The following is a 25,512-nucleotide window of genomic DNA, read 5'->3' on the forward strand; positions in this document are numbered from 1 at the left end:
TGCTCCCCAGAGGACTGCTAAGGGCCACTCCTGGTCAGAGACAGAAAAAACCCTGGAAAATTACCCCTGTGGACCAACAACTGCCAACCACCCCAAAATAAAAGGTAATTAACATAAAGAACAAAGATCATATAAAGATTTATGTTCAAACTACATCAAATAAAACTTACTGATATATATGTATGTATATATATATGTATATATATTGTTTTTTGGATCACACCTGATGATGCACAGGGGTCACTCTTGGCTCTGCACTCAGGAATTACCCCTAGCAGTGCTCAGGGGACAATATGGGATGCTGGGAATCAAACCCGGGTCGGCCGCGAGCAAGGCAAACGCCCTACCCGCTGTGCTATCTCTACTGATATTTTTTGAGTCAGTACACCAGGTACTGACCCTCAGGGATAGATGATAAATAAGGAAAAACAAAAAACAACCCTACATTCTTATATTCTTATAGTTTTCATTACAGTTAGGGAGACAAACCCCACCACCACCACCCTCACATCTATCCACCACTTAGGTGTAAATCAGCTGGCGGACACTTGGAGAATGACTGACTGGAGAAGGCCAGGATGAGAAACTGGTGTTTGGTTTTATTTGTTTGATGTTGATACAGCTGAGGCAGAAGAGGCGGTGGCTGGTCTCTGTTCACTCACGATTCGCAAGTTCTTCAATATTTTCAATCTTTCATTTCAAGGATGAAAATATTGAATATATTGAATAATAAATATGCTCAGACTCAGAGTTAGAAAGTAGAAAAGTTTATTCGAAAGTAGAAGAGAAAAGAAAAGGAGCCAGTCAACCTGTACCTGGGGGGCAAGTGCTTCAGCAGGCTGATGGTGCTTTCAGGCTTCCTAATACCCCAAATTTGCAACTATGCCACTGGCTGGACCCCAACACCTTGGGACCAAGTTCCCCAAGAAATTAAATGGCAAAAAGTCAGGTATGTGGGAGTCGCACCCACAAACCACCTCCGCCTCAGCTATACAAGCTCATTTATCAGCTTTGCTTCAGAGACCCATAAACAAATCTCGAAAGAGATCAAAAGCTGGTTATTTAAATACATTAGTGGCCATGATTCAGAGACTCACAAATGAATCTCAGAGAAGAGCAGCACATCACAGAGATGTCTTCTCACCAGGCTGATTTCACCAGAGAACCTCAGAAGGGAGCAGGTGTGTCCCTCTGCCTACCCCAAATGAACCCCAGCAGCCGCAAACCTCCAGAACCCAATCCCCTCCACACTCATGGCCAACCTTCACAGGCTCCTCCGGAGCCCCTCATGCATGAGAATGAAGGTGCTGAAAAACCCAGGTATTTAGGACCAGTGACTGAAAACTCCAGGCTTCATGGAGTCAGTGATGGGTGACCTTCCCAATTCTCCCCACCCTTCCAGTTTCCTGGCAGTCATGCCCAAGAACTGCCTCTGGCGCCATTTAATTGCATTAATGGCCAAGATTCAGAGACTCACAAATGAATCTCAGAAGACAGCAGCACACCACAGAGATGCCTCCAGACCCCAAATATTAAAAAATTTTAGAATTCCAGGAGCATGTGGCCATTTCCCCACTGCATAACACCTCTTACTATTCATGGCAAGCAATGCAAAATAAATTATTTAGCATCTGCCCAAGGGGCAGGCTGGGGTGGTGGTGGGAAGATTCAAAGTAATGATGGTGAGAAAGTGCAATGGTGATGGGATTGGTGTTGAAATATTAAATGTAAACAATTATTGTGAACAACTTATGAAAAACTGAATTTTTTTAAAAAAAAAAAAAAGAAAGAAAGAAAAGGAGCTCCCCAAGTGCGGAGGAACTTAGTATAGGATTAAGTTAAAAGAAAGGGGGTTTTGTGTAAGCCCTCTTAAAGGCTCTCTGATCAATCCAATTTCTTAGCAATTTACAAAGGTTTACAGAGGATGCAAGGGAGTTGCAATTAAAGGCTATTCCTGTAAACCCTTTTAGGTGGAAATTGAGATCTGTACATTTCTTATCATCAATTGACAAATTTACAGAGGATGTAAGGAAGTTACTGGTTTGTCTTTCTAGTCATTTGCCTCAGACATTGTGGGCTCCCTGTGAGCCTAAGCTCCAAGGCAGAATTTTATGGTCCGGGGAAATTCCTGGAATGTTAAGACAGGACCTCGGGGATGAAGTATGTGTTAGGCAATGGGGGAGAGATGAAGCATCGGGCAAGAGAAAACTGTGGCTTCCTCTCTCACTGGCAAGGGGAAACTGAGGCTGCCTTCTTCAATGTCATTTTGGGAACCTTACAAGTATACTCAGGAGGCCTAGGAGACTCACTGGGGATTTTTTTCTTTTCTTTTCTTTTCTTTTCTTTTTTTTTTTTTTTTTTGCCGGGGGTGGGGGCACAGCTGGCGATGCTCAGGGGTTATTCTTGGCTCTACATTCAGGAATCACTCCTGGTGGTGCTCAGGGGACCTTATGGGATGCTGAGGATTGAACTCTGGTCCATCACATGCAAGGCAAAAGCCTTCCTCTGAACTATCACCCTGGCCCCCCACTGGGGATTCTTAGCCAACCTGACAGGGGTTCAGTGCAAGAGCCCTGGGGTGCGGTGCTGTTCAGGGCCTTTGGTGCTAGGGAGTACCCAGTACTCCAAGGTCGAACCTGGTGATGCTCTGAGAACCATGTGGTGCAGGGTCTGGAATCGGGTTAGGCGTATGAAGGGCATGAGTTTTAACCATTGTACTATCTTTCTGTCTGGAAATTAACATTTTAGCTGAAATCTGAATAATTGACAATGAAAGATTCACAGCCTTGTTTCAGACAATGGTAACTGATTGCAAAGGCCCAGTTACTCATAGAAACTTGTATATTTAAGGAGCAGTCAGGTCCACCTGTGTGGCTGAAATATAATGAATAAGGGCAAAAGAGTTTTGAGAGAAGCCAGAGACGGACCTGGACCTTGTAGATCAGTAACCAGCAGTTTCACTTTAAAAGTTACTGGAAAGGTTTAAGGATGACATAATTTACATTTGAAAAATATCTTTTCTTGGTGGGTGGGGCAGAGCCATAGTACAGTGGGTGGGGTGTTTGCCTACAGTTGACCCAGGTTCAATCCCTGGTATCCTATATGGTCCCCTGTGTACTGCCAGGAGTAATCCATGTGCATTGCTGGGTGTGGCCCAAAAACCAAAAAAAATTAAAAATTAATTTAAAAAACTATCCTTTGTTGGGGACAGAGACCTAGTACAGCGAGTAAGGTGCTTACCTTGCACACAGCTGACCTGGGTTCAATTCCCATCTTACCTATGGTCCCTGGAGCACCTCCAGAAGTGATTCCTGAGTACAGTCAGGAGTAACCTATGAGCATTGCCAGGTGTGGCTCAAAAACAAACTCTTTTCTTTGGGAGGGTGTCAGAAAGACAGTATAGTAGGTAAGCCTTGCACACAGAACCAGGTTCTATCCCAGCAACCCACATGGTCCCCCCAGCACCCTCCAGGAGTGATCCATGATCACAGAACAGGAGGTAAGCTCTGAGCACCACTAAATGTGACAAAAATAAATAAATAAAAACATCTTTCTTTTTGATACTCCTGTATGATGAGACATTTATCTTCAAGATAGGGAGAGAAACAAAAAATTTAGTACGAAGACAAACCCAGCTGGATTTACTTGACACAGCATAGCTCATCAGATAAAAGGTTCAGAGGTTAAGGATAGAATTTATTAACAGATTATTTATAAACCAGCTATCATTATACTCCTACTATACTTTGTAAATACCTCTTTAAGGGCACACACCACTTTTAATGACATTCATATATGCCTAGCCAGCCACTCCTTACATTATGATAAAAGCAGCAGGTTTTACTAGTTTAGGATCTTCTATCCTATAGTAGTTGGTATTTAATATGTTTGTTAAATGAAAGACCCACACTATAAGAAGTTTTATTAAAATTATTAAACTTATAATTTTATTATTATTATTATTATTATTAACATGATTTTATTAAAGACAAACTGGAGATGATGAGATAGCTTGAGAGTCAGGGGCACATGCCTTGATTGTGCAAGACCTCAAGTTCAAATCCTGGCACCAAATGGCCCCCTAAGGTTCTCCATGGTTCTAGAAGCCCTAAAAGTTCCTGAGCATTGCCAGGATGACCCTAGTGGCCCCCAGCACCTTCTGGGGGACCCAAGCAACACTACATCACCAGGCCCAGGCATGGAATTGTCCAGCACAATCGGGTCACGATTGCTGGGAATAGCCCCAAAGACTCCTAAGCTCGGATGAACCAACTCATCACACACACATTCCTCTCTTGCCGGCACAGAAACACATACTGTTCTGTATCCTTAGCTGCTGCTTTATCCTGGATAAATGAAAACGCTAGTATGGGAGCCAGTGAGATCAAAGGACTAGAATATAGTAGAGACTGTGTTTGAGAGTCCCTCAGTTTTGATCCCTGGCATCGCATGGGCACTCAAGTACTGCTCCAAACAGCCCCAAAGAATTGCATGGGTGATGGAGGCCCCAAAAGACTAGGGGAAAAATAGCTGGTATCATAGCTAGGAGATAGAATGATTGTTTCAAGATAAGTTTGGCAGGACAGGGAGTAATAAAAGTGACATAAGGACAGTGGTAGAAGGTTTGGGCACTTTGGTGGTGGTAGAGGAACAGGAATTTTGCACACCAAAGGGATAAACAGTAACACTAATATTGGTGTTAATAATTAATTTTAGTTAATTTTTAAAAGCCATCTTCTCATGTAACTTGAGTATTCAAGGTATAGATGCAATGTCAAAATATTGGGAACGCAAAACACAAGCAAGGGATGTGATCAGGAGTGATTCCTGATCGCAGCCCCAGAAGCATTGCTGGGTGCAGCCCCAAAAACAAAACAAGACAAAAAAGTTAAGTAGGATTAACTGAGAAATAGTACATTAGGTAGAGCACTTGCCTTATATTGGCTGATCCAAATTCCACCTGTGGCACCACATATAGTCCCTTGAACTCACCAGGAGTGATCCCTAAGTGCAGAACCAGGAGTAAGCCCTGAGTACCTTTAAGTTTGGCTTAAAAAACATAAAAAAGGGGGCTGGAGTGATAGCACAGCAGGTAGGGCGTTTGCCTTGCACACGGCTAACCCGGGCTCAAATCCCAGCATCCCATATTGTCCCCCAAGCACCGCCAGGAGTAATTCCTGAGTGCATGAGCCAGGAGTGACCCAAAAACCAAAAAAACAAAAAAATCCCCAAATCCTAAGGAGTGAGGTCCAGCATAGGAGTGACACCCCCCCCCGCTGAACACTGCTTGGTTTGGTCCCTGTACAAGGGAGCAACAAAAAAGTGAAAGAAAAATACTTTCTCAGACAAGCAAAATCAGATCATTTGGCCAGAGCACTAACATAGTGGGTAGGGCACTTGTCTTGCACGCAGCCTACCCCATGTTTGACTATTCACACCACATATGGTGCCCTGAGCACTTCCAGGAGTGATCCTTTGAATGCAGAGCCAGGAGTAAGGCCTGGGCACCACAGGGTGTGACCCAAAAACAAAACAAAAGAGTCAGATAAACAAAACCAACCCTCCAGATCATTTGTCACTGGTAGACCTGCGTGCCAGAAAGGTTAAGAGGTACTCCATCCTGGAGCGGCCTGCACCTGCTCAGGCCCATCACTTCTGCTTTACTCTAAGGTCCTCTCCTCCTCCCCTTCCTCTCCATCTCACTCTCCTCACTTTCTCCCACCCCTTCCCCCTTTCCTCTTTTACCTACCTAAAATTTCAAAACAAAGAAGTGTGAGAGCCAGAGAGAAAGCACCGTTTGTTAATCTCCTCAGCTTGCATGTGGCTGACCGCAGTTTTATCCCTGTACCACATGGTTCTCTGAGCACAGTGCCAGGAGTAGCCTCCAAGCACAGCCAAGTGTAGCCAAACCTCCCCCGCCTCACCCCCCCAAATACATCAAGGAGCTGAAAAAACAAACAAACAAACAAACAAACAACAACACACTTTGTGTCATGACAAAATTCTTCACTATCTGGATGTTTTCTCAATTTTCTCTCCCTGGAAGATTTAGAATCTTCCCTTATTTCTGACTTACTGAAAAGTCGTAGAAATGTGTCTTCATCATGCTAGGCACTGAGCTATACTAGAACTCACTGACTATACAAACTTACACTTTCTTGTTCTGATACATTTTCCAAGGCTTAGTTTTTTTTGTTGGTTCACTTTGGCTTTGGAGTCACCCCAGAAATGCTCAGAAGCCTTTTCCCCTGTGTTGCAAACCATAATGTCCAAAAGTAGAGATAGAGTAGGTGGGAAATTGCCTGCCATGGAAGCAGGGGAGGGTGGGAAAGGGGGGGCATACCAGGAAGATTGGTGGTGGAGAATGTGCACTAGTGGAGGGATGGGTGTTTGAACATTGTATGGTTGTAACTCAAACATGAGAGCTTGTAACAGTATTTCACAGTGATTCAATAAAATTTTTTTAAAAAGGTGGCTATTCCCAGCTCAGTGCTGGGGGGGCTCAGGGATGACTCCTGGTAGTACTGGGGAACTAGATTAATCCTGGGCCTTCTGCATGCAAAGCATGTACTCCAGCCTGTTGAGTTCTTTCTCTGACCCTTCAATTTTACTTCTGATTTTCCCTCCTCACTTCACAAAACTTCTTTTGGTCCTATATTGGTATCTCCTTGACTAAAAGTATCACTTCTCTTATGTGCATCTTTATATTTCTGTTTGATTTGCTTTTTTAAAGTAATTCCTCAACTTTCTCTTCCAAACCTTATGATGAAGCTTACTTGCTATTACCTTTTTAATTTTTATCCTCTTTTCTTTATTTGGTGGAGAGTCACACTCAGCAGTGCTCAGTAGCTACTCCCAACTCAGTGCTCAGGGGAACATGTCATTTGGGCTATTAAACCAGGGTCTCCTGCATGACTGCATGCAAGGCCTGAGCTCTGTCTGTTCAGCTATTTCTTTGCACCCCCCACTACATACACACACTAGCCACCCCTTTTAGATATAGCGCATTGGTTAGATTCCTGTCACCACAAAAATGTAACTAGGAGCTCACTATAAGGGCTGATTGATTAGTGTGCATCCCGAGCATTGATCAATAGTAACCTCCTTGACCAGTGGTTGATCCTTACCTCCTCAAATGTGGATCTGTTTCGTAAACTGATATGTTCCTTAAAGCTCTTAACTATGAAACAAACAAATAAGCTCTTACCTGGAAAAATGTCAGCCAGATGGCCAGTATTTTGCAGCACAAACAGGGAAACGGATCTGGGACTTGGTGATTGAAGACTTTCACTAAACCTTTCTGTTTTCAGTTTTGTGTCTCCTGTCTGTTCTCTGTTATGTTTAGTTGGCACTATCAGGGAAAGAAAAAATACATGGGGCAAGGAAAGAAATCAATTTCATCAATTTAGTTGGGAGACACAATATTAATACACAAAAATCAATTGCACTTTTGTATACTTCCAATGGACAGATATTAAATACGTAAAAGCAGGGGCTGGAGAGACAGTACAGCGGGATGAGCAACGTGCCTTGCATGCTATGAACCCAGTTGTGTCTCCAGCCGAGCCTATGTTGCTTGGGCAGGAGCACAGAGCCAGAAGTAAGCTCTCAGCACAGCCTGGTGTGACCCTATTAGCATTCCGCATGATTTTATTTGTTTGTTTCATTTTGCATATGACACTAAAAGCACTGGCAACAAAAGTGAAAATAGCCATAAGAAAGTTCTTCAAGTTTGAAAATGACATAGAGGCCCCATTACCGGTGCCTGGGAGGCTCCTTCCCCTATCCCCAGGGAAACTTGGGCCACTGACACACTCACATTTCCCTCTAGGTTCCCATTATATAACTTGTTGCCCAAACTGGAACCCTTGAGAGAGAGAAAGAACAGAGACACAATGTACAAATGCATAGAACCCAATGTGCAACATACAGACAGGAAAACAAAACCCTGATTTATAATCTGCAGCCACCAGCCCAGGAAATCAATCTACTGTCTGCAATAACCAGCTCAGGAAATCTTTCTGCAAACCAGCCATCTGCTAACCACTACATGCAGCAAACAATTAAGGAAGCCAGACAATAGCCCTTGCAACAATTAGCCCCAGATGTCTGGGACTCCAGCAATACCCTTACAAGTTCCTTTTTTTCTGGTCCCGCTTCCAATTTAAAACCCAGCAGAGAAAGTTAGATTGCCCTAACCGGTCAGATAGAGTGCCCTAATACTTGTTAGTTCGCCTACAATTTTCCCCTGAAGTCTTCCCTTTTGTTCCTTAGAAACCTTTCCCATTCTTTTGGCTGCCTTTGAGGCTCTGTCAAATTGTATGGGAGAACAGCTGACCCTTTGCTACTGCAAACTGTGGCTGGTCTTTGACTACTGTCATTTGAACAATTTTCACTTCTATGAAAATTATCAGACGACAGTCATTCATTATTAGACTATAGTAGGAACTTTCCTATGTAAATGCAGACATAGGTCATCCGACTTATAAAATATAATGAAAGAGGCACCTGACTAGTGAGACGTGGAGCTGGGGAGGAGGTTACAAAGACAGGTGAACTGCCACAGCCACTAGGTGGGGATGCGCCATTGAAGAACTGAAGTCATTGCCGTTGCCACAGCACCTTCTGGAGGTGTAACCACGCAGGTCAGCAATTACATGAGCTATCAATCTCAACACTGCAATTAGTTGTCTGCCCTGCCCCTGCCCCACCGGAAATGCCAGCGATTGGATGCAAGGCTTCTTAAGTGCCAAATGTGCTCTAACCACTGCCCAGCCCTGTGAAATTATCTCTAGGGAAATAATTACTGGAAATAATTCTGCCGGTAAACATTGAGGGAAGTCACGTTTGATGTTTAAGTTTTGGTGAGGTTTAGGACCTCTCACCGCCGTGTTTGGGTGTATACCCAGTGATGCTCAGAGAATCAAAGGGAGAATGGTCACATGTAAGACAAGCACCTTCTCCCCCGGACCATCTCTCCAGCTCCACGCTTATTTAATATCAACTTCTTTTCTTTTTTTTTTTTTTTTTTGCTTTTTGGGTCACACCTGGCAACGCACAGGGGTTACTTTCTGGCTCTGCACTCAGGAATCACCGCTGGCGGTCCTCAGAGAACCATATGGGATATGACCCAAACCCAGGTCGGCCGCGTGCGAGGCAAATGCCCTACCCGCTGTACTAATGCTCCAGCTTCTCAATTTACTTTCAATTATTGCCAACAGTACCTGATGCAGGAAAAGCCCAGCTGGGTAGCTGGCATTCTAGAGTCCATCAGGATTACATCAGTTGTCTTCAGCATTTTTATACCCATGAACGGGCACTAGTTTGCTGAACAATCTCCAACTGGCAGTTACTCACCACTACAGTAGACCAGTGGTTTGTTTCTTTTCAGGTTTGGGGGCCACACCGGCAGTGCCCAGGGCTTACTCCTGACTCTACACCCAGGGATCACTCCTGGTGGGGCTTGGGGAACCCTATGAGATGTTGGGAATCAAGCTGGGTCAGTCACAAGACAGGCAAGTACCCATCGACAGGCTCTCCGATATGCCACGTACCTGCTGTATGATTGCTCTGGCCCTAGACCAGTGATTTTAAACTGTCTTGTGCCTGCAGCCTGGCCTTGGGCAATAAAAACTACTGGGTTATATGATTTGCAAATGCTCTATCAGCTGTACTCTCTCCAGCCCCCCAGCTTTAGTTTCTTCACAGCTGTATTCAGCGCCTAGGACATAGGAGCGTTTTATTAATTTATTTACTTACTTATGGGTTTTGGATCACATCTGGCGGTGCTCAGGGACTATTCCTGGCTCTGCACACAGGGATCACTCCTGGTCAGACTCAGAGGACCTTATGGAAATCAAAGAGATCAAAACCAGGTTGGCTACATACAAGGCAAATGCCCTGCCCACATACTGAATAAATGCAGTTGTGCTGTTTGTCTGGAAAGGCAGGACACATAATGAAATTGGAGATGAACTCACCAATATTTTGTATATCAGAGTAAGAATCTATAATATGGAGATAAGAATCACTGAGAACGAAAACATCTGAAGAGAATTTTTATTTAGTGACATTCTGAGTAAGAAGATAATAACCTATCCGTGCATGAATTAATGAACTAAGAAGATGTGGTACCCACACACACACTCACAATGGCATGAATAGCATCTTCTCATTTGTTACAACATGGGTGGATCTTGAGGATAGTATGCTAAGTGAAATGAGTCAGAGAGAGACAGTGCACAATTTCACTTGAGTGTGGAATCTAACAAAGCAAAACAAACATAAATCATAGACATTGAAAACAGATTAGGGCCAGAGCGATAGTACAGCTGGTAGGGCACTTGCCTTGCATGCTGCCCACCCAGGTTTGATCCGAAGTATCCCATATGGTTCCTTGAGCACCACCAGGAGTAATTCCTGAGTGGAGATCCAGGAGTCAGCCCTGAAAATCACTGGATGTGGCTCCAAACAGAAATCCCAAAACAGAAGTATGATAGGGGTGGGCTAAATGAAGGGAATTGAAAATGACGAAACTTCCAATTATAAAATAAATAGGTCATTGCTGTATCGTGCATCGTGGGGACTACAATCAATAATGCAGGATGACAGGGGCAAGTTCCCCGTGGCTATTTGATATGCCAAAAACAGTAACAAGTCTCACAATGGAGACGTTACTGGTGCCCGCTCGAGCAAATCGATAAACAACGGGATAACAGTGACAGTGACAGGGGCTAGGGACTAAACTCAGTGATGAATGTTTCAGTAGGCTTAACTCTTGGACCCAAATTTTTATTTTTAAATCAGAGTACAATAATGTAACAATTTTGTTACAGGGGTACACAAAGAATTCTAGAATTTCTGTAAGTTGCAAACTGATCATCACAATATTTATTTAAATTTGTTGGCTTTGGGGCCCCATCTAGTGGCGCTTGGGGGCTACTTCCAGCTCAGTGCAGGGGGGTTGCAATGGTGTTGGAGATAGAACCCAGGCCCCCCACTTGCAAAACATGCATTCCAGCCAGCTGAGTTGTCTTCTGTCCCAAAGTCTAATTTTTATTAAATAAATATGGAGCCATTTATGCATAGCCCTGTCATGGTAACACCCAACCTAAATTCTTTCTAAAGTCTCTTCCAAAAGTGGAATTTGAGTTTACTTTTTTGAACTACACCAGATGATGCTCAGGGCTTACTCTTGGCTCTGCACTCATGGATCACGGGTGAGCTTGAGGACCATATGGGGTGCTGGAATATGGGAACCTGGGTTGGCCACATGCAAGGCAAATGCCCGCCCCACTAATCTATTGCTGAGGCCCTTTTCTTCTTTGTTGTCCTCTTTTGCTGTTCCTCCTCCTGCTCCTCCCCACCCCAGCACCAGTAGGTGTGGCCCCCAAGGACAGCAACAAAGAGACACTTTGATTTTGTACAACTCCTTTGCTGCCAGGTAGGTGGGATACCGCCCTGGTTCATGAATCATTTAATAACATCAATAAAGATCTCCACATTTAGTCACCTGAACTTGGGGGGTGGAGTGGGGAGAAACCACACCAGGCTGTGCTCAGGGCTTACTCCAGGCTCTCTGCTCAAGAATCACTGCTGGTAGATCTCGAGGCACCATTATGCAGTGATGGGATTGGACCCAAGTTAGCTGCGTGGAAGGCAAGAGCTTTTGCCTCCATACTAGCTCTTTGGTTTTTTTTGTTTGTTTGTTTGGTTGGTTGGTTGGTTGGTTTTTTGCTTTTTGGGTCACACCCGGCGATGCACAGGGGTTGCGGGTTGCTCCTGGCTATGCACTCAGGAATCACCCCGACGGTGCTCAGGGGACCATATGGGATGCTGGGAATTGAACCCGGATCGGCTGCGTGCAAGGCAAACGCCCTACCCACTGTGCTACTGCTCCAGCCCCCATACTAGCTCTTTGGACCCTTGCTTGAATTTTTTTTTCTTTTTGGGTCACACCTGGTGATGCACAGGGGTTACTCCTGGCTCTGCACTCAGGAATTACCCCTGGCAGTGCTCAAGGGACCATATGGGATGCTGGGAATCGAACCCGGGTCAACCTCGTGCAAGGCAAATGCCCTACCCGCTGTGCTATCACTCCAGACCCCCTTGCTTGAAATTTAAGCAGGATATTTTTTTCCCTCCTCCCTTGAATTTTTTTTTTCCTCTTTGGGTCACACCCAGCAATGCACAGGGATCACTCCTGGCTCATGCACTCAGGAATCACCCCTGGCGGTGCTCAGGGGACCATATGGGATGCTGGGATTTGAACCCGGGTCAGCCGGCGTGAAAGGCAAACGCCCTACCCGCTGTGCTATCACTCCAGCCCCTCCTCCCTTGAAATTTACATGGTGTTTTTTCTCCTCCTTTTCGTTCTCCTCTTCTTCCTTTTGGCTGCAGTGCTAAGGGGCTAGTACAAATCTGCGCTGGGGTTACTCACCAGTGTTTAAAGGACCATGCAGTGCTGGAGACTAAACTCGGACTTCCACATGCAAAGCTTGAGCTCCTGCACTTTGAGCCATCCCCCTGCCCCCCTCCACACCCCTTAACAGGAGCTTCTCTTAGCAACTTTATTTCCTTCTTTCTTTTTATTTTTTTGCCTCACCTGGAAATGCTCAGGAGTAACTGCTGGCAGTGCTTAGGGGACCATATGGGATGCCAGGGATCGAACCTGTGCTGACACATGCAGGACAAGGACTTTATCCACTATACTATCTCTCCAGCCCCTCTGAGCATCTTTCAAATTTGCAATACCATATGAATTTTTTAGTTGGCGAGGAAGAAGTACCAAGGATCAAACCCATGATGGCTCAATTTAGGGAGAGCCTAAATTAAAACAATTGTTTTTTGTTTGGGGGCTACACCTGGCAGTGCTCAGGGTTTATTCCTGACCGTGTGTTTAGAGGGCACTCCTGGTGGGCTTGAGGGACCCATATAGGGTGCTGGGGATCGAACCTGCATCAGCCTCATGCAAGGAAAATGTCCTACTCACTGCTCTCTGGCTCCAGCCCCCTCTAAATATTTTTTTTTGCTTTTTTAAGTAACTTAGGGGTTACTCCTGGCTTTGCTCCATCCCCAGCCCCCTCTAAAATTTTTAACTAAAAAAAAATTAGGATGCTGGAGAAATAGCTTAAAGGGCTGCACCTCATACTTTGCATGCAGGAGGCCCCTCGTTGACCTCCTGAACTGCATGGCCCTGGAAGCATGAGCTCTCTGTAGCCCTACTGCAGAGCCAGAAATAGCCTGAGTATCACTGAATATGGCCTCCAAATGAAAAGAGTAAGGTCAGATTTGACTGGGGAGACAGGGGAAGATAGAATAGGTGTGAGGGGCATGCACTCTACTTGGTTTTTACTCTCTGCACTGATTGACACCCCCCCACCACCACCACCACACTCACACACCAGAAGAGCAATGCAGAGGGGAGCACTGGACTGAGCCCCTAGCACTGCAGGGTGTGGCCCTGGAGCTCCTGAGCACAGCAGGGGCAAAGCAGCAGCACAACCTTCAGTGCTGGCATTGAATCCCTGGCCAGGTTGGCCACAGACAGCAGAGTTCCCCACCCCTCTCCAGCCAAACACTGCTTGGGAGCCTGCCCCAAAGGATCACACTTTCTGTCAGTACCTTACAGTCTTTTTTTTTTTTTTTTCTTTTTGGGTCACACCCGGCGATGCACAGGGGTTATTCCTGGCTCTGCACTCATGCACTCAGGAATTACTCCTGGGAGTGCTCAGGGGATCATATGGGATGCTGGGAATGGAACCCGGGTCAGCCGCGTGCAAGGCAAACGCCCTACCCGCTGTGCTATCACTCCAGCCCCTACAGTCTTTTCTTAATCCCCATCTCTTCCCTCTCCATACCTCAAGTAGCACTCAGTCTGCATTTTATTATTATTATTATTATTATTGTGTTGGGGGGCCACACCCGGTAATGGTCAGGGGTTACTCCTGACTGCACTCAGGAATCATTCCAAACCATATGGGATGCTAAGTATCCAAATACTCTATCTGCTTTGCTCGGTCTTTTTGCTTCATCTGCACTTCTATCATTTTGTTATAAAGTAAGACCCAAACCAAGAATATTGCGAACATGATTAAAACAAGCAAGAAAACAGTGTGGTAACTTAATTTTTTTAAATCAACAATTATTCCTTTGTGTTTCCTTAAGTGCACAATACACCTCTGGGGCAAATACTTTCGTTTAATAAAATTTTAGGTCAAGTTAGAGTACTAGAAGCGCTCCACCAATTCTCTTTAAACAAAAGCTTTCAACCAAATGATCTGCAACTGTAATAGACAGCCTGGTTATCTGGGTAAACCAGTCTTGCCTTTTTCTGAAAAAGTAGGTAAGTGGGAAAGCAAGCAACTGGGTGGCAGGTGTTGTTTTTATCCTGACTTAATCGTCCCAACTAGCTACAGAGCTACAGTTTTGATTTTGTGAAGATTCTAGGTCAAAGGACGGGAGAGCTAATACAGTGTGCAGGGCGCTAGCCTTGCACGCAGCTGATCTGGGTTCCGTCTTTGGTACCCCATATGGTCTGGTCCCCTGAGCTCCGAAAAGTGATCCCTGCGCTCAGAAGCAGGGTAAGTCCTTACTATCGCCGGGTGTGCCCTCCCACAAAAAAAAAAAAATCTAGGTCAGGCTAACTTTCTATCCGAACCATAAAAACAAACTAAACCAAAAAACCACCAAGTTGACCAAACCGCAGGTGACAAGCTCCGGGAGGCAGGTGTCCGCACGGCGGGGAACAATAAAGTTGAACCGATTCAAACGGGTCCTTGTCTTCGGGGGCCTATTGGATATGCCTGTAGATTTCGCGTGCTTACAAACTCCCTGTTTTCAAAGCTCGTTCTCGCCTTGGTCAGTTTTTTTCCCTCTCCCTCTTGCTGTAAAAGTCCCGAGACGAACTGCGTAGGCGTGGGCAGGCGGAAAGCGTTTCGGGTGCGGGCGGCGCGGGCATCGCGGCAGCCAGCCCCGACGAGGACCCCGACTCACGTGGAGGAGTGGAGGTGGCGGCGGCGGCGGCGGCGGGGAGACGCCATGAAGCCCAGGCCCGGAGGCTTCGTAGATAATAAGCTGAAGCACCGCGTCATCCAGGTGTGTATTCTGGGCCTCGCAGTGGTCGCCGTCCCCGCCCGGGGGCCCCGCTGGCGCTTCCTTGGGAGGCTCCCGGGTGGGGCCGGGCCAGCCGCCCGCCCGCGTCTGTTGACATCTCCCTGCTGCACCGAGGTGCGGGGCGGGGTTTCGAGGAGGAGCCCCGGCCCGCCCGGTCAGGTCCGGTCTTTCCCGCGTGGATCTGTCAGGGCAGCAGCCAGAGCCTTTGTGTGCCCATCTTCCCACCTCGGAAGTTCGCGAACAGGCCCCGAAAGGCCCATGCGGGGTTTCGGGGGGGACCCACATAGATCTCTCATATATTTCTTCCGGTGCAGTCGGTGACACGGATCTGACATGAGTTGGGTTGGGGGGGTTGCGCCCTCTCTGCTTCCCCTCCGACCGCTCATAATCATTAGTAGAAGCCGTCCTGGTACCCATCTTGCAACGCTCTCGTCGGCAGGCGATCTTAGAGGGAAGAGGAGCGACATTTCTTTTGGGTCTGGGAGGGAAATACTCTTCATTTTACTTTTCTTTCGTGGCTGCTACCCAATCCGGGATCCATTCTCTAAATGCTGGTGGCATCCTGAGTCTCTGTACCCGGGTTACCTCCTTTATCCTCCCACCATGCACGCATCATAGGCGACCTCATTCTGTCTAGTGCTATCAGATACTATCTACACATTCATGGATCCTTAATTTTTTTTACCTTCAGGGGAGATCTTATCTTCAAATTCCGGCTAGATCCAACTCCCTGCTCACTCTCGAGTGGGTGACAGCCGTCTTCAACTTCACGACCCAGGAAGCCACTGCTAGTTCTCTCCCAAACCAGCCTCTCGTTAGTGTTTTCTATTTCCGTAAAGGACACTATTCCTGTAGTTTTTAAGGCCTGAGACCTTTAAGAATCATCCTGACCCCACTAGCCTTACCAGTAAGGCAACATCTATTAGTTTTTGGTTTATTTGATTTTTGTTTTGGGAGAGACCCCCTTTCAGTGCTTGGGAGTAACCTCCCAGGTCAGAGCTCAGGGTCATTCCCCATGGGGTGCTCAGGGGACCATGTGGTGTAGGGGATCCAACTGCAGGGTCCTCCACCTGCCAGGCATGTGCTCCCTGATTCAGTATTTGTTAGTTTGTTTAAAAGAATATTCCAGGAGCCTGAGTGAGAATATAGTATAGAGGTTAGAGTGTTTGCCTTGCATGTAGCCAACCCTGTTCTATCCTGGTTGTTCTGTGTGGTCCCCTAGCCTGCTAGGAGTGATCCCTGAGTTCAGAGCCAGGAGTAAGACCCCAGGACTGCCGGGTGTGGCTCCTCCAAAATATAAAAAAACATACTCCAAACCAAACTCACCTTTGCCTTCAGTTTAGTTCCAATTAACCAAGAATCTTTCACATTCTACTTTTTTAAAAAGGATTGGAACTTTAAAACTCTCTTTATTATTTATTTTGGGTTTGGGCCACACTGGCAATGCTCAGAGGTTACTCCTGGCTCTACACTCAGAAATCTTCTGGGAATGCTCAGGGATTTGGAAGATCTAACCTGGGTTGGCAGCATGCCAAGCAAATGCCCTAATTTTTTTTTTGGGGGGGGCGGTCACGCCCAGTGATACTTAGGGGTTACTCCTGGGACTTATTCCTAGTGGTGCTCAGGGGACCATTTGGGATGCCAGTGATTGAACCCGGGTCAGCCGCATGCAAGGCAAATGCCCTACCTGCTCTTCTACCACTCTAGCTCCAGATGCCCTAATCTTGCAGCCTTATCCCCTGTACTATCTCTCTGGCCCCCAGATTCTACTTTAAATTTTTTTTTTCTTTTTGAGTCACACCTGGTGATGCACAGGGGTTACTCCTGGCTCTGCACACAGAAATCACTCCTGGTGGTGCTCAGGGGACCATATAGGATGCTGGGAATCAAACCTGGGTCTGCCGCATGCAAGGCAAACGCCCTACCCGCTGTGCTATCGCTCCAGCTTCTACTTTAAAATTTTTTAATTGTGGAGCATACCAGGAAGTGCTCAGGGTTTATTCCTGGCTCTGTGCTAAGGAACCACTTGGGGTAGGGCTGGGAGGTCTCAGGGATCTAACCCAGGTCAGATTCTGTTTGTTTGTTTGTTTGTTTGTTTGTTTTCAGTTTTATCCCCAGCACCATCAATAGTGATCCCTGAGCACTGCTGGTGTGGCCCAAACATCCAGTGTTCCCCTCCCACATTGGTTTTGTTTGTATATATTTATATTTATTATTCTCTCTCTCTCTCTCTCTCTCTCTCTCTCTCTCTCTCTCTCTCTCTCTCTCTCTCTCTCTCTCTCTCTCTCTCTCTCTCTCTCTCTCTCTCTCTCTCTCTCTCTCTCTCTCTCTCTCCCCCCCTCCCTCCCTCCCTCCCTCCCCTCCCTCTCCCTCTCCCTTTTTACCCCCCTCTCTCTCTTTCTTCCTCTCCCTCCCCCTGCCCTTGGGATCGTATCTGGAGGTGCTGGGTGGTGTGGTCTTCCCTGACCGTGATGCTTAGGCTGTAACTGAAGCTGGTGGACCATAGCAGTGTAGGGGGCTGAATCTGGGCGCCTCCACGCACAGCATGTGCCTCAGCTCCTTGAACTCTGTGCCCATTGTTGGGTTCTTTTGGGGAGGGGGGAGTAGCTCTGTTTGGGCTGCTCTTGACTCAAGTACTTGGACTCAGGATGGGGACCAAACCTAGACCTGCCTTGTGCAAAGTACTTTGTACACTAACCCTATGGGCCTTCTCCCTGGGGCCTCTTTTTTTGTTTTTATGTCCGCAGAATTGGTTTTTTTTTTTAATAAACTTTTTATTAAATCACCATGTGCAAAATTACAAAGTTCTCAGGTTTATGTCTCAGTTATACAATATTCAAACACCCATCCCTTACCAGTGCCCATATTCCACCACCAAAAACCCCAGTATACCCCCCTCCCCCACCCCCTACTGTATAACTAATGAATTTCACTTCATTTTCTCTTTACCTTGATTACATTCCATATTTCAATACACAACTCACTATAGTTGTTGGAGTTTCCACCCAAGAGAGACAGACCTACTACCAAGGAAGCATTTGATAATTAGTTTTCCATTGCTGGGAATGAAGAGATATGGAGCCCCACTGCTAGAAGTACATAACTCTTCTTTTTTTTTTTTTCTTTTCCCTTTTTTTTTTTTCACCCTCATCCCCATCCCGCACCTCATAGTACAGTGTACGCCACGCCGCAACGGCAGGCGTGGGGCTTTTGCTTAGTTCAGAGTCCAGAGAGGTGGCTGTTACATTAATAACCTTCAATATTTCAACAAAAACTTACTGTTATTATTTGGAGTTTCCCCTCCAAGTCAGACCTGTTCAAAAGGAACCGTTTCACATAGCTGACAATAATAGATGTTAAGTCGCGTTTTGGATTTCTGTATAAAGTCCAGGGAAAATTCTACCAGAAATTGCATAGCCCAGTTCGCCGTCCCAGTGCATTGTTATTAGAAGCTGCGCTGGATGCCCGAAAGTGTTAGGTCTCTGGAATCAAAGTCTTTAGGCGCAGAGGGTCCCTGGGCCTCTTTTTCATCCTCTTTGTTTGGGCCTCACTGGCTGTGTTCAGGGCTTTCTTCTGGGCTTTGTGCTCAGGAATCTCTCCTGCCAGTGCTCTAGGGTCTGGGGGTTGAAGCAGGGTCAGCCCCTTGCAGGCCAAGCACCTTATCCCTATACTACCTCTCTAGTGCCACCCTCCTTTGTTCTTCCACATGGCTTTTTGCTTCATTGTGGCAGCTACTGCCTTGCAATGACAAGTGAGTTAATATGGAAAGTGGAATTGTCTGTAATTTGTGGTTTCTACAATGCCCAGTGTTACTGTGCTCCTAACCCTTGGTGCTGTTGAGTTTATTGTGATATTTGGGAACCTAGGATATACTAGGTTCTCACTACAGCTGTTCTGGTTATTGTGTTTTTTTTTTTTTTTTTTTGCTTTTTGGGTCACACCTGGCGATGCACAGGGGTTACTCCTGGCTCTGCACTCAGGAATTACCCCTGGCGGTGCTCAGGGGACCATATGGGATGCTGGGATTTGAACCCGGGTCGGCCGCGTGCAAGGCAAACGCCCTACCCGCTGTGCTATCTCTCCAGCCCCTGGTTATTGTGTTTTTAATTAACATAGTCATTAACAATGTTAATTATAGTTTTTATTCTAAACCCAACAGTTGTTTCTGCATTGTCCTATCATTGAGGAGTTTATATTAAAGTATAGCATGTTTGGATAGCTCAGTCACTTTTTTGTTTTGTTTTTGTGTACACCCTGCTATGCTCAGGAGTTACTCCTGGCTCTGCACTGAGGAATCACTCCTGACAGTGCTTAGAGGACCATATAGGGATCAAAATTGGGTGGCTGCTTGCAAGGCAAACACCCTACCTGCTGTGCTATTGCGCTGACCCGTTAATCTCTTATTTGTTGGGACTAGAGCGATAGCACAGCAGGTAGGGCGTTTGCCTTGTGCACGGCCAACCCGGGTTCGATTCCCAGCATCCCATATGGTCCCCTGAGCACCGCCAGGAGTAATTCCTGAGTGCAGAGCCAGGAGTAACCCCTGTGCATCGCCAGGTGTGACCCAGAAAGGAAGAAAAAAAAATCTCTTATTTGTTGATTAAAGTTATCATGTTTTCTGTTTCAGTACCTCTCCAGTAACAGATGTGGCAAATATGTGGACACTGGTGTCTTAGCATCTGATTTGCAGAGAATGTACAGGTAAAAATATAGTCTGTAGATTGTACCTAGATTTTTTTCCTACTTTTTTTTAAAAATATATAAGTGTTTTTAATAATATAAGTGTTCTTTTTGCCTAAATTCCAGTAGTTTCTTGGCATTAGTTTATCAATCAATAATAGATCAGTTAAATAGAATTCATTTCGGTTACACAGTTTTCGAACATCTATTTATTTATTTTGAGGACATGCCCAGCGGTGTTCAGGGATGACTCTTGACTCTGTGCTCAGGAATCACTCCTGATGGGCTCATTGAACTGTATGGGATGACAGGGGTTGAACCTGGGTCAGCTGTGTGCAAGGCAAACTCCCTACCTGCCATACCATCTCTCTGGTCCTCAAGCACCTATTTTATGTAAGGAGTCTTAATCCCCTAGTACTGTCAATCCTGGTGGTCCTCATGGGACCATTTGTAGTGCCAGGGATGGAACCTGGGTCCACTGCAAGGTGAGCACCCTACCAACTATACTCTCTCTGGCCCATTTCAAAGCAAGTGTTATTCTTTCCCTGTTAACTTCCTAATCTAGAGCTCACTTTTTCTCTACTACTTCTGCTTCTTGGTTGTGGTTTTTGTGTTTTTTTTTTAAAATTATTGTTGTTCATTTACTTTTGTTTTGGGGTCACTTCTGGCAGTATTCAGTCCATGCTCTGTACTTAGGGATCAGTCCTGGCAGGACTAGGGGACCATATAGGTGCCAGGAATCAATCAGTTTTGGGCTGGGCATGTGCAAGGCAAGCTCCTTAACCACTGCACTATCACTCCAGCTCTTCTGCTTTGTGTATCAAACTGTCACAAACTTTAAAAAAAATTAGTCCGTATGGGACTGGAGAGATAGCATATTGGTAAGGTCTTGCCTTGACCGTGATTTGTTTCTCAGCACTCCATCTGGTCTCCTGAGCACTCCCAGGAGTGATTCCCGAGTGTAGATCCATGAGTAATTTCTGAGTATTGCCAGGCGTGGCCCAAAACCAAAAATAATAATAATAATTAATTAGGGAACTCCTTTAAATTAGGTAAATATAGTCTGTTCCTGTTATATTTAATCTTCTGCATACGGTTTTGCTAGGAATGTTTAACTTCAGTTTAAACATGAGAATGAGGAAACATACAACATATCAGGATTGTACTATAGCTAGAATAGGACACTTGACTTGCACACGGCTGACCTGGATTCTGTCCCCTGTATGCTTCCCTGAATCCACCTGGAATGATCCCTGAGCACAGAGCCAAGAGTCAGCTCTGAGCACCATCGGGTATGATCCAGAAACAAATAAATTGCTAGCCTTAAATTTTTTTTTTTTTTAAATTCCAGAGTTGGCAGCGGAGGTGCTGTTGGGGCTACATCTGGTTATGCTTAGGGGTTGCTCCTGACTCTGTGCTCAGGACTCTGTGTGGCCCCTGCTGGTGGTTGGGGGACCTTCCATGGTGTCTAGAATTCTAGCGGGAGTCTTGCGAGATGTAAGGCAAATTCCTGAACCCCTGTACTCTCTCCAGCCCCCAAAGTTTAGGGTTTTGTTGTTTTAAGTCACTGTTGTATCTGAACACACAATAAGTAGAGAGATTGTTCAAATTCAAGGAAGCTAACACGGTAGCCAAATGCAGTGCATGAACCTTGACTGGATCTTGGATAAAAAAATTTTAAAAGCTATTAAAATTACAGGGAGATAGTACTATGGGTAGGGCGCTTGCCATGCATGTAGCCAACCAGGGTTTAATACCTGGCTCTCAGTATGGTCCCTGAGCCCCACCAGGAGTGGCCCCTGAGCACAGAGACAGCCCTGAGTACTGCCAACTGTGCCCCAAAGTCAAAAACCAAACAAAAATAATAAAACCTATTCAAATTACTTAGGACTTATTTGGAAAAAAAATTTTTTGTCACACCCAGTGGTGCTTAGGCTTTGCTCCTGGCTCTCTGTCCCGGGATCACCCTGACAATGCTTGGGGAGCCGTATATGGTGCTGTGGATTAAACCCAGGTTGGCTGTGTGCAAGGCAAGGTCTTAACCACTATGCTATCTTTACGGCCCCTGATTTGAAACTATTTAAGATGGAGCACGTAGTGGAGCACATTTTATTTGGCTGTATTTCTTGTTTGTGGTTATGCAGCTCTCCTTGCTTTTCCAAGAAATATTATATGGATTCGAGGTTAAAGGTTCTGCAACTTTTACTTTGCTTGCCCAAAATGATCTGTACACAGAAATAAGTAAGTGGGGCAAAAAAAAAATTTGTTGTTTTTGGGCCATACCCAGCAATGCTCAGGGTTTACTCCTGGCTTTGTGCTCAAGAATTAACTCCTGGCAGTATACAGGTCATCATAGGGGGTGCTGGGGATCGAACCCAGGTCGGCTGTGTACACAAAACAAATACCCTATGCACTGTGCTATCTCTCTAGCCTGTAAAATTTTTGAAAATAGGTCATATGCTAATAAAAAATGGGAACTATAAAAGTTATCATAGTAACATAACATATAAAATTAGAAGTTGTTTGAAAAGTGACATCATGATGTATTCATAGAGATGTCTGTGCTATTAGTATTGAGCGTAGTGGGAAAGCATTTGGGAGGGACTGAACTCTCTGTTTTTTGTTTTTGTTTTCCAGTATAGACTATGGTCGGAGGAAAAAAAATGCTTTTAGGATTCAGGTTGAAAAAGGTGAGTGTTTTAGTATTAGAGTTTACATTACCTAATAAAATTTGGGGGGAGCAAATTCTGTCATTCATGGCATTTTTCTTTCTGTTTCAGTGTTTAGCATAATCAGTAGTGAGAAAGAAATGAAAGATATTACTGAATTAGAAGATGAACATCTGGCGAAAAGAGCGAGACCAGGGGAGGAGGAGAATGAGTAAGGATTACACAGTGGAGGTTCCTTTGACGTGGGAGGAACGTGGTTACATGACATTTCTACTTCGGAAACATTCAGTGGGTCTTTATTGCCAGGGCGGCCCTGCATCACACACTCCTCCCTCGTCCCGCTCTATGAGTGAATGCTCTGAGTGAATACTTGCATACATGCCATGCACTTGCCCACTGGTTTCCTGCAGCTGCCAGATTCCTTTTTCCCCAATATCCTTGGCTCAGTCTTAAGAACCAGCCTTGCAGGGGTTATGCGGCTGCCCAGGTTAAACCTCCTTCCACTCTTCTTTTACTCAGTGTTTCCTTAACATCTCATTACATTTGCTCAGAAGGCTGGTGTCAGGATGAATTTGTATTACCCACAAGAAGTGTTTCATCTTGGTTTCACTCCATCTTTTTTTTCCCCCCCCAGCTTTTTGGGCATGCTTGGTGATGCTCAGGGGTTATTCCTGGCTCTGCACTTAGGAATTACTCCTCGTGGTGTTCAGGGGACATATGGAATAGCAGGGATCTAACCGGGGTCGGCCACGTGCAAGGCAAACAAATGCCCTATCCACTGTGCTATCGCTTCGGCTCCTGTTTCGCTCCATCTTAATACAGTGCCACATATATAAAAACTGCTGATTAACTTTGGAAATTGTTTAAGAAATCACATGAGTGGGAGGAGGAATTGCTCAGAAAGGGCTGGAGTGCATGGTCTGTTGCAGGAGACCCAGGTTTGATTGCTGGCACTGCATGGTGACTGAGCACCACTGGAGGCAGCTTCTGAGCACTGGTAGATGTGCCTCCTCCTCTCCCTGGCCCCCCCAAATGGAATCAAAGCAGCAAGAACAGAAAGAAATAGTGTCAGTGGGCATGAGAGATAATAGGGAGCTAGAGTGAGAAGACAGTGGGTAAGGCGCTTGCCTTGCATGTGGCCACCCCAGGTTTGATGCGTGGCATCCTATGTGCCCCTCCCCACCGCCTGCCAGAAGTGATTGCGGAGCACAGCCAGGAATAAGCCCCAAGCATTGCCAGGTGTGCCCTCAAAAAGAGAAGAGGAGGAAATAGTGAAGAGGGGTTTTGTTCTTTTGTTTTTCCCCCCACGGCTCCAGGAAGGAACACAGGATTTCACACATTTATCTTTTTTGGTGGGTAATTCTTTGAGGATGTAGGAGAAAAGCCTTTAAAATATTCCTTTTCGTTTTTATTTTGAGGTATGCCGAGAGCTATTCTGATGATGATTCAGATATGGAAGATTACCCAAATCAGCAGGTAAGGCAAACCTTACACAGACCCGCTCTCCCCCTCGCCCCCTTTCCCTTTGTGGTTGACAAGCTACACCGGGGCTACACACGGGCTAGAGCAACAAGGGTCACGCTGACAGCTGGGGCAGCATGCGGCAGTGAGGTGGGTGGTGCTCCCCGTTGCTCTCCTCGGCCTCGGGCCTGTGCGGTGCTTTTCCTCGGAGCCACACGCCTGGGCTTCCCACTTGGTGTGGTTTCTAAATACGGAATTGGAAAGACTTCATTTCCTCTGAAGAAATTCGAAATTTAAGTTGGCACAGTTTTGATTAGGAACAGGCTTCCGGCTGCTGTGCTCAGGCACCCCGTGGGCCTCTTTCAGCCAGCTGGATCACGGTCCCAGGGAGGGGCGCCGACACGGCCCCACCACACCAGAACCACACCGGGGCACACTGAGGCTGCCCTCGCGCTTGTTGTTCTTCCCTACTAGGATTTTCAAATTTTTTAATTCTTACTATTATTTTTGTTTTGGGGACCACTCCCAGCATTGCTCAGGGCTCTCTCCTGGCTTCGCACACATGTATCACTCCTGACAATGCTTGGGGGATCGTCTGCAGTGCTGGAGATTGAACTGGGTTTAGTTGCATGGAAAGCCAGCATCTTAACTCTTGTACTCTCTCTTCATTCACTATTACACACTCAATTTTTTTTTAAAAGTAAACATACTGGAGCCAGAGTGATAGTACAGTGGGTAGGGTGTTTGCCTTGCACGAGGCTAACCCAGGTTTGATCCTGGGCATTCCACATGGTCCCCTGAGCAGTACCAGGAGTAATTCCTGAGTGCAGAGCCAGGAATAACCCCTGGGCATTGCCGGATATATGACCCCCCCTACCCCCAAAGAAAAGCAACCATACTTATTTTGATTTAACTACCAACTATGAATTGGTATTTTTAAAAAACTTATCTTTTAGTTTTGGGGATACAGGGGCCCCCCAATGCTCAAAGGTTACTCCTGGTGGGCTCAGGGAACCATTAGATGCTGGGGATCGAACCCAGGTTTGTGCAAGACAAATGCCCTACCCTCTGTACTGTTGCTCCATTCCCTACATTCCGCTTTTGAATAGTAATTGTGAATCATATTATTGTAATCATCTATTTTTGTTTTTGTTTTTGTTTTGCTTTTTGGGTCACACCCAGCAATGCACAGGGGTCACTCCTGACTCATGCACTCATGAATCACCCCTGGCGGTGCTCAGGGGACCATATGGGATGCTGGGATTTGAACCCGGGTCGGCCGCATGCAAGGCAAACGCCCTACCCGCTGTGCTATCACTCCAGCTCCCTGTAATCATCTATTTTATAGCAATAGATGTGAGAAAAGTTCTTTTTGATTTTGATTGGGCCACGCCCGGTTGTGCTCAAGACTTTACTATTGCTCTGCCTCCGGGATCATTGCTGGTGGGGCTTAGAGGACCATGTGGGATGCTGGGAATCGAACCCGGGCCATTCATGTTCAAGGCAAGCGGCCTGCCTGTGTCATCGCTCCGGCTTCGTGAGAGAAGCTGTTTAGGAAAAAAAACACTAACCAAAAATCTAGGGAAGA

General features: G+C 45.9%; 1 protein-coding gene across 2 annotated transcripts in view; it reads left to right on the forward strand.

Moving 5' to 3' along the window:
• Nucleotides 1-14,696: 14,696 nt before the first annotated feature.
• NVL (nuclear VCP like) overlaps nucleotides 14,697-25,512 on the forward strand; it is an 87,844-nt gene continuing 77,028 nt past the window's right edge. Inside the window, exons 1-5 of one of the 2 annotated variants that reach the window (XM_055147194.1) lie at nucleotides 14,697-15,096; nucleotides 19,742-19,815; nucleotides 22,432-22,484; nucleotides 22,575-22,674; nucleotides 23,882-23,939. In XM_055147194.1, coding sequence (XP_055003169.1) covers nucleotides 15,040-15,096; nucleotides 19,742-19,815; nucleotides 22,432-22,484; nucleotides 22,575-22,674; nucleotides 23,882-23,939 — 342 coding nt within the window. In that variant the 5' untranslated portion in view covers nucleotides 14,697-15,039. The remainder of the gene's footprint in view (nucleotides 15,097-19,741; nucleotides 19,816-22,431; nucleotides 22,485-22,574; nucleotides 22,675-23,881; nucleotides 23,940-25,512) is intronic. The other variant, XM_055147193.1, reaches the window with a different exon arrangement.

The sequence above is a fragment of the Sorex araneus genome, chromosome 9, assembly GCF_027595985.1.
Source record: "Sorex araneus isolate mSorAra2 chromosome 9, mSorAra2.pri, whole genome shotgun sequence".
NCBI classification, from domain to species: domain Eukaryota; kingdom Metazoa; phylum Chordata; class Mammalia; order Eulipotyphla; family Soricidae; genus Sorex; species Sorex araneus.